At 42.4% G+C, this 8,700-nt stretch overlaps 1 protein-coding gene across 1 annotated transcript in view; it reads left to right on the top strand.

The window, feature by feature from the left end:
* Positions 1 to 2,654: 2,654 nt before the first annotated feature.
* Positions 2,655 to 8,700, top strand: part of LOC138615751 (extracellular serine/threonine protein kinase FAM20C-like) — a 32,376-nt gene continuing 26,330 nt past the window's right edge. Inside the window, exons 1-8 of the mRNA XM_069689553.1 lie at positions 2,655 to 2,954; positions 3,027 to 3,160; positions 4,824 to 4,999; positions 6,296 to 6,374; positions 6,605 to 6,697; positions 6,900 to 7,015; positions 7,203 to 7,383; positions 7,513 to 7,622. Coding sequence (XP_069545654.1) covers positions 2,655 to 2,954; positions 3,027 to 3,160; positions 4,824 to 4,999; positions 6,296 to 6,374; positions 6,605 to 6,697; positions 6,900 to 7,015; positions 7,203 to 7,383; positions 7,513 to 7,622 — 1,189 coding nt within the window. The remainder of the gene's footprint in view (positions 2,955 to 3,026; positions 3,161 to 4,823; positions 5,000 to 6,295; positions 6,375 to 6,604; positions 6,698 to 6,899; positions 7,016 to 7,202; positions 7,384 to 7,512; positions 7,623 to 8,700) is intronic.

Below are 8,700 nucleotides of genomic sequence, written 5' to 3'. Positions count from 1 at the left end.
TATGGGTCTCGTGACAGCGAAGAAGGGGCGCGACAAACGCGTTTAACCACCGACACTTGTTGCTGGTTGGTCCGCCGTTCAGAGTGGCTGTGCAAACGCTAATACGAGCCGAGTTCCCAGACTGGATTCAGAGCAAAGAAAACCGAAGCTGTGAGCGACTAGTCCGGGAGTTTAATTTACGCTGACAACCCAAAAGCCTGACTCCATTTTTTTCTGGATGCATGTTAATTACACTGATTTTCATCGTGCTATCATCATGTTAAAAAATAAATAAATACCTGCAAAACCCACGAGACTTCCCCATCAGCTTTAGCTACATTTGTTTTTTTATACTAATTAGCTAAAGTAAGCATGGTAACAGTAACTACTGGTGTTAGCATCTCAGCCATCATGCCTTGTGTCTTCAATCTGTCATTCATCTGTAATTTATTGCCCAAATTCAAACCCAGTTGTTGCCCATCTAACTGCAAAAACATTCTTTGAAAACCAGAAATAAACTTTCACCTTCACTTATTAATGCCATTTTTTTTCTCCCTTTGACTCATTCTGTGATCTGGCAGCCGAAATAGTGCCGAGCCTATTTTTCAGAGACATAGACTGAGTGTCTCTCATTAAAAGAGACTCATTCTTTAAGAAAATGTGTTCTTCACACATGCAAAAATATAATTTTGGCCCTGCAGCCTTCAGCAACATTCAATCCCATTGTGCTTTTTACAATGTGCATTTTTTTTCTTAATTTGCATTTAGCTCATGTTGTTATCCCAATGTCAATGTTTAATGAGTGCAAATGAATAATACATGAATATGAATAAATAATACCACCTATGAAAATACAGGAATAAAATTGGAACTAAATCTATTTAATCTAATGTGAAATAATCGGATATACAGCAGATGAGTCACTCTGTCATTTATCATCAATACTACACAGTTGGGTGTGACACATTTGGCACGTGGATTGCTATGCGTGAACACACACATATACAACAGAGACTTTAAAATGGCATACTTCACAGGAACAGCGGATCCTGCGGGTCTCTATGAGGCCCGAGGTGCCTGAATCAAAGTCTCGCTGCCAATGCACACGCAGAATATGAAACATCTGTCTCGCCCACCGCCTGGGTGAGAAGCCCGCTTCCATGATATCTCTAGACGACTGAAGATAAATCACTGTGCAGCCGTATATGGCATATTTACATTTCCAAACAACACGCTCGTCAGTGCTATGTGCCTCTATTCATAGTCTAAAAGTATTTTTTTTTTAAGGTAAAAGCATTTGGGTATCCTGGCTCCACATCTCTGAATCACACCATGCAGCAACCGAGGCACAAATATCCGCTTTTGATACTGTTATTAAAGAGTCTCGCATGATGAAATATTGTACTATCGTATGACATCTCTGCTCTGATTAGACTTTTGCGTGTCTGTATGGTTTGGACAGACGTGTACAGACTTGACAACCAATAATTGTCTACCTGATTCTTCATCTCTACATTGTTATCAGAGGGGCAACTCAAGTGATGTCCTACAGAGGAAAGAGCTAATCTCAAAACCCATATCGCCAAAAGCGTGTAATACACCAGTCGGTCCTTGGCCTGAAAAAAACAACATCACATGGATATGGTTAGGCATCAAAATTACCCTACAAAGACTTTTGCAATTTTGTAAGTTATACATGCGTCTACTTGTCATGCAGAGGCGAGGCAAAACGTGACACTTAAACGGCATCCTTTATTACATGCTCTGGTGTGATACTGGTAAGTGTTGAAATCAAGAACGGAGGTCATTGTACAGCAGTATTGCTAAGTTTTCTCCATGAAAACAAAATCTGGTTTCGTATCGATTTACTCTGAACTGCATCTTTAAAATCCTGATTTCAAATTCAAGCTGTGATCAGTACTGAGAGGATCGCTGTCTTTTTCTTCCCACACTCGATGTAGAGTGCAGATTGTTGGGTGGTCAGGTTTGGTGGGTGGTGACCTTTCTGGAGTTGTGTGTACTAAATGATTTCCTTGCCATACACGTAATGCATATTCACATTTATTGTGTTTCCTTACTCTTGTAGGAGTGTCAGAGTCAAGAGTGAACCCAAACAAAGCCAGACAAATGCAGAATGAAGAAAAAGGGCAGAGTTTAAAAGAGATAAGTAAACACATTGATTTGTGTTCAGATCACTTTAACCTGGCACCATTCCCCACCTGAACTGGGTAGCATGTGGAGGAAAGTGCAAACAACTGGGTGAAGGCTTACTGGACACTGGACAGACAGAGTCTCTTCTTATTCCACTGGGAAAAACAGCAACAACAAGTGAGAGGTGTCAGGAAACATTTAAAAGGTAGGACAGTGTGTGTTTTTTGCTTTTCTATCCAAATCTAACCTGATTTGTGCATTGACTAAAGTAAATGGAGAACAAGGTCAGCTGAGGAATGGAACATGTAGGAGTGTACGGACTCAGATTCTATTCAAAAAGCCTCTTTACCAAGACCATGTTTTTCAATATGTCCTCTAAGGTTTGTTTGATCCTGGTACTTTCCATTTGTTTTACACCATTAAACCAACATATTTTGTACAAATCTTTCATACCGCATTTTTCATTCCCTTTTCTTCCCTTCATGCTTTTGCTTCTCTGACCCCCTCCCTGTCTTTTCAGTTGGATGATGTGGCGTATGTGCCGTCGCTCCAGGACAATCTGTCTGTCCTTGGCCTTCATCACTGTTTTCCTCCACCTCCTCCTGGCGCTTGTCTCGCTTTCCATTTACCACCAGCCCTGTGACCCCCCGCAGACACCCAGGACACACATCCTGCGAGACCTGGCACGCACCAACTCCATCTCCGCGGGGGTCAGAGGTCTAGCTGAGCCACCAACCGATAACGCACAAAGACATTCTTCCAATAAAGATGCCAAAAAGGACGCCAAAGGTCATGTGCAAACACTTTCTGACAAAGGCCTGTCAGTGAAAAATGCCTCACTCAACATTGCAACCATCGCGGGTCGTTTCGGCTCCAACCGAGCTGAACTTTTAAAGTCTGACTTGTCAAAGCTGGAGGCGCTGTTTGACCATCCCCTGTATAACACACTCAGCCCTGCTGTCCCTGAGGACGACTGGCTGCTGAAAGTGAAACCAAAGCTCAAGGCCAGTGAGAAGAGCTCCATGATGTGGTCAGTATGCAGTTAATGTACAAAAGACTGTGCGTGCGACTGTTTGTGTAAGATCTTTCCTTTGAGCCTCCTTCAGCATCAAAAAGTACTTCCTCAAAACCACTTGTCTCCACCAAACCTACTTAGTTTTGCTTTATTTAACTACTTTCATCATATGTCAGATCATGTTCAATTCTATATAAAGAAATAAAAGCTGTGAGTTAACACAGAATTTACAGCTTGAAGTGTAATTCTGGTGATATTCGACTTACATATTCCTCTGAAAAACATCAGAAGATTTTCACCAGATGGATCAGCCGAGGAGCAGCCTCGGTCTCCTGCTGTCGTGGATGGTTAATACTCATGACAGTGTTGCTGCTTCAGGTTTCTGTGGTTTCTTTTTAGGTGTGTGCAGCTTCTTCAAAAGTGTCAACAAAACTATACAAGCGGGCCACGGGGATCATTTAAAATTCCCCTCCCCAATGTAATTTTTATTGCGGCTGCACTTAATAAGTCCTGTTTAATTTGACAACTATTTTTAACATTAATATATTATCATTTGGTTGATTTATTGATATAGAAAACTGCAAATTCTTATATTTGACACACAGGAATCAGTGATTTTTCCCTTCATATGCAGCTTCATAAAGTTATCAAAATTGTTCCCAATTATTTTCACTCTGCACAATATTTTTTATGCAATTTTTGAATGCAGTTTTCTCAGTAATGAGATCAGGTAAATAATCACATGAATCCTGGGGAGTTATATTGTAGTTATACTCCCTTAGAAAGCTCTGAGATTCAAGGAGGTGTTTTTTTTTCTAATCAAAGATGTTATTCATTTCAGATCTTTTCATAAACTAAACCACTTTTTTTAAAACCTACCCGGCACATGGTTTTTCATGCCAAGGCTGAAGCAAAATATGACACTGACAGTATTCTTTATTGGACTGTGTTTTAAATTCTTTGGTGGGTTGTGGGAACCCATATTTCACACATTTCTTCAAATTAGATTTTGTCAGTCAAAGGTCAACAGTGCAAAACAAAATAATCAGTTTTTTTGCATAAAGTTATCCAATTTGCTAAAAACAAATTATTGGTGAACAATACACAGACCACTGTGGGCTGTAGATAACGCCAACACAACAAATATGTTCCCTTTGCAATTGGAGCTCCCATCTCACATGTGGCTTTCGCTACAGACAAAAACTCTCTTTGATACTCTAGCAAGAAAAACAACAAAACACCCCCTGAACTCTCTGCCTACGCGCTACAGTATCTCACGTGGGTCAGTGTCTCCGGTGACTAAAATGACTGACGGGCTTCACAACTTCTTATGCTTATAACATGTTCAATGGCACTCAATTGAACCAACATTTCAAAACCAACATGTTACCCAGTCCATTACAATAGACTGGAAAAATCTCCGCCGTCACCTCTTTCTGTTTCAATCTTTTCAGAGGTAGGGAGAGCGGGTTGCCCATATTCTCAGGGTTGGTAGTTTGATCACTGGCTCTTCCTGGTTGCTGTTGCAAGACCCCATGTTGCTCCCAATCAGCAGGCCAGGGCCTTGCATGAGATTCTGTGTGTGTGAATGGAGGCTAATTGTAAAATGGTTTGCTTGTTAAAGGTAGAAAGGCGGTATGTAAGTGCTGTTTATTTACCAAATGCAGTCTGTTTCCAGGGTGAGTGCTAGCCAGGAAGGCTACGAGGACATCCAGTGGAACAGCAGCAGTACCAGCCACCCTCCGTGGCTGCGCTTCCACCTGGGCATCAACCGCCGGCAGCTCTACCCCCATCGTGACCCCAACATGGAGGCTCTGACTCAGCAGCTTGCCACGCACCGCATCGTCAGTGCAGGTGGGACACGCAGCTTCTGATTTGGGTTTGGGGGGATAAAGAGCAGAAATGTTGTGATTGTGCGACACCTGAGGTTCAGGGCTGGACATTCAAATGTGGATTCACTTTGAAGTTCTCCTGAAATGAAAGCAACTGTGAAGCTTTGAGGGCCCTCGGAGGCTCAGCAGACTATGGGCAGGAATACATGAGCCACTGGTAGAGCAAACTTCTTGGTGTCAGTCAATCATGCGGGTTTCTTTGCATTTGAAGTTATTCACTATTTTCTCTCAGTAAGGTTTTGGAGGACTTTGAGGATGGCAGTAAAAAAAACTTTAGTGGTTCCAGTTAGGTTTGATTTACAAGTGAATAATAAAATGAAACTGTGTTGCTTTGCTTTTGCGCAGCCTCTTTGGCCAAAAGTCACCATTACTGGATAATAACATTAAAACCACTGACAGGTACATTTTTGAGTGTAACACAACAGCCCAACAATAAATTCTCCTTTCCTGTTTGTAGTTATCCAATCTGATTAAAAGCTGTGTTAATTTATTCTAAAATAGATTTGATTTGTGTGCATGTTTAACTGTAACTGGCTTTACTGAGAGGTGTTACTTATTCTGTAAACCACATGAACTCAAATGGAGGGGCCAAAATATTGGGAACACCTCTCATAACAAAGTACAGTTCAACAGCAGTATATCTCTGTGTAGATATGTGAAATAAACAGGAAAATCCAAATGCAAATTTGAAAGCACTCTCAGATTCTTTGTGCCTTTGTAACTTCAGTTCAGTGTCACTTACGTTTACATTAGTCAGATTTCTTAAGAGCAGATGAACCTTTCAGAAAAAAAAGACTGAAGAGAAGTAACCATATGCACAGAAAAAAGGATGATTGTTAAGGAGCTGTGGCTTAATCTTCTTAACTCCTGATATATAAATGTTTAGTAAGACGTTTAAAAAAAAAAAAAAGACAGTATGCACAGCTAGATAAAATGATAATAAAACTACATTGCACAGCGTAATGTGAAGAATAATTCCTCTAGCATATTGTAGCCAATAATAGTGCTATGTTATCCAGTGAAGGCTGATATTTACTCAAATAATACCCTCCAAATATAGCATAAGCCACGTGTGTACACAGCATGAGAGCAATACAAATAGTGCTGTCTGTGCACAAACTGTGCAAATTCTTGGTGATGACGCTGTTACATTGTGCGTGTGTGTTTGAGTGCCACATTAATGGTGTTTGTTCTGCAGCATGCTGCTGCACGCTTTGTGCTTTGTTGCTATGGTAACATTCTGGGTACTGTTTTTCAGTGCAGAAGTCGGGGGGGACGCAACTGAAGCTGGTGATGTCGTTTCCCAACTATGGCCAAGCCATGTTCAAACCTATGAAGTAGGTTGCACACGGAAAAACAAAACACAGTGATTGGATCACAGAGTGGGATTTTTAAGTCTTCAGACAGCTGAGAAATGTGTTGTTTACATAAATACTACGAGGAAAAGTAAACCCCCAGATGTAGATTAGAGGTAGATTAGTGCCACCTTTAGTTGAACGAAATAGACTTTCTATGGTGTACATCTGATGTGAAAGAATGTATTTGTAACTTTGCTCTTCTCTGACAGGCAGCAGAGAGATGAAGAGACCGACTACAACCTCTACTACTTCTCTGACTTTGAGAGACACAATGCAGAGATCGCAGCTTTTCACCTGGACAGGTCCATTTTTTTTTTTATCCAAGAAAACTACAGCACAGCACAGCGAGCACCACGAGTGGCATTGTGGCTAAAAATGGCCACATAATGAATATGTGTTATGTAACATTGTATTAGATTTGGTTTTCTTCTCCCTCTCTGTCCTACTCTTTTATATCTGAATGACTCTGTCTTAGTCTCATACTGTCTCTGACTCTCTCTGCAGGATTTTGGGTTACAGGAGAATCCCCCCTGTGGTTGGGAGGCTGGTGGATGTGGTCAAGGAGATCAAACACGTCACGACTGACCGCAGGCTGGCCCGAACCTTCTTCAACTCCCCTGGTACCGGCAACACACTCCTAATTTATTCATTTGCCCTGCTTTCAATGCCATTGCATGTCAACTGATTATGAATCTATGAATATTCTTCTCATAAAACCTCTTTGATGCCAATTTTTTTTCTCTCCCTTCATTCACATGCCTCTTTTTTTGTTGTTGTCCTTCTCTGTGCTCCTCTGGCGCCCCCTAGTGGGGAATGTGTGCTTCTACGGCCAGTGTTCCTACTACTGCTCAACAGAGCATGCAGTGTGTGGCCGACCTCGGGGCCTGGAGGCCTCCTTGGCTGTCATGCTGCCAGATCCCACCCTAGCGGCCCGCAGGAGCTGGAGATCCCCATGGAGGCGCTCCTACAGCCGCAGCAAGCTGGCAAAGTTAGTGCATTCAGGCACAGAGGTCTTTGTATAATCCTCTTTGCTGGGTAACTAATTTCAAAGCTGATAAATCAGCGGGTCGTCCTGCTGACTTTTGTCTTAGAGGACTTGAACGTGTGTCCGTTTCAGGTGGAAGACAGAACCTGACTACTGTTCGACGGTGAAGAAGACCTCGCCGTACGACCAAGGCACACGACTGGTGGACTTCATAGATCTGGTCATACTGGACTTCCTGATGAGTATGTTTATTGTGTCAGATTTCCAAAAGAGGGATTTCTTGTTCGTCTGTGGCAAACTGTAAACTTTCTTGACACTCTGAAGTGGTATGCAGTGAGGAGAGCTGATGGCATCGTTATTGTCACAGAAAGGGGTTGAATAGTTTGGGCTTCTTAATAAAACCATTTCGATTGGTACATTTTTCATAGCAGACATCTTGACATGCCACAGCAGAAAAAAAAAAAAAAACACACACCTGCATTGTGGGCCTGATTTTCTACTTGCCGACAGTTATTTGGAAATCGCAGACAAAACCCCCAGATCAACTCCCTCAGTGTTTACAAATCAGCCATCAATCGCCATGTGGGACTGAAAAGATGAGGAGCATGCAGACGCCCGAAAGATATGAAGCAGGGTAAACACTGGGACCTGTTGGGGAGTCAAAATTCAGGATTGTGAAAACTGTTGTGACCCGTTGTGCAGTGTCCTTCCTCCTGGTGACACGTCTCCTGATTTTAGAGGAGTGTGTAAACAACAACAACAACAACAACAACAACAACTTCAAGATTCGTGATCACAAGACAGCTCTGAAAGTCATCTGGTGTGTCGGTGGCAGTAGGCCAGGTTGTTTCTGCCGTGACACCTGCAGGTGTTTTATAGGCACCTGCAGGATCAGCCATCATTCATTTGATTTATCTCACCTGTGTGTGTGTGTGTGTGTGTGTGTGTGTGTGTGTGTGTGTGTGTGTGTGTGTGTGTGTGTGTGTGTGTGTGTGTGTGTGTGTGTGTACAACGTCCACATGTTAGTGCATCAAATGTGCACTGACACGTGAGCACGTACATATTCTGGGACACTCGTCACTATTAACCACACTTCTTTAACAAGCTGTATTAGACAGAAATGCTTGAAAGGTTGAAGGTTAAGAGCAGTTTAAGCCGGTCATACTCGACCTTCCGCAGCAGACAGCTGTTACTGCTCGTTACCGCGGCAACGAGCCGTCGCCCGCGGCAACGAGCCGTCGCCCGTGGTTACAGCTGACAACTTCTTCTCCGTCAGGTAAGAAAGTCCCCGAAAGTTTGTTTCTTGACGCAGTTAACTAG

Source organism: Brachyistius frenatus, unplaced genomic scaffold (assembly GCF_029030835.1).
Source record: "Brachyistius frenatus isolate BFR_SWC_R1_liver_20210118 unplaced genomic scaffold, ASM2903083v1 Contig_7, whole genome shotgun sequence".
NCBI lineage: Eukaryota > Metazoa > Chordata > Actinopteri > Embiotocidae > Brachyistius > Brachyistius frenatus.
This window is presented reverse-complemented; position numbering and strand designations above follow the sequence as displayed.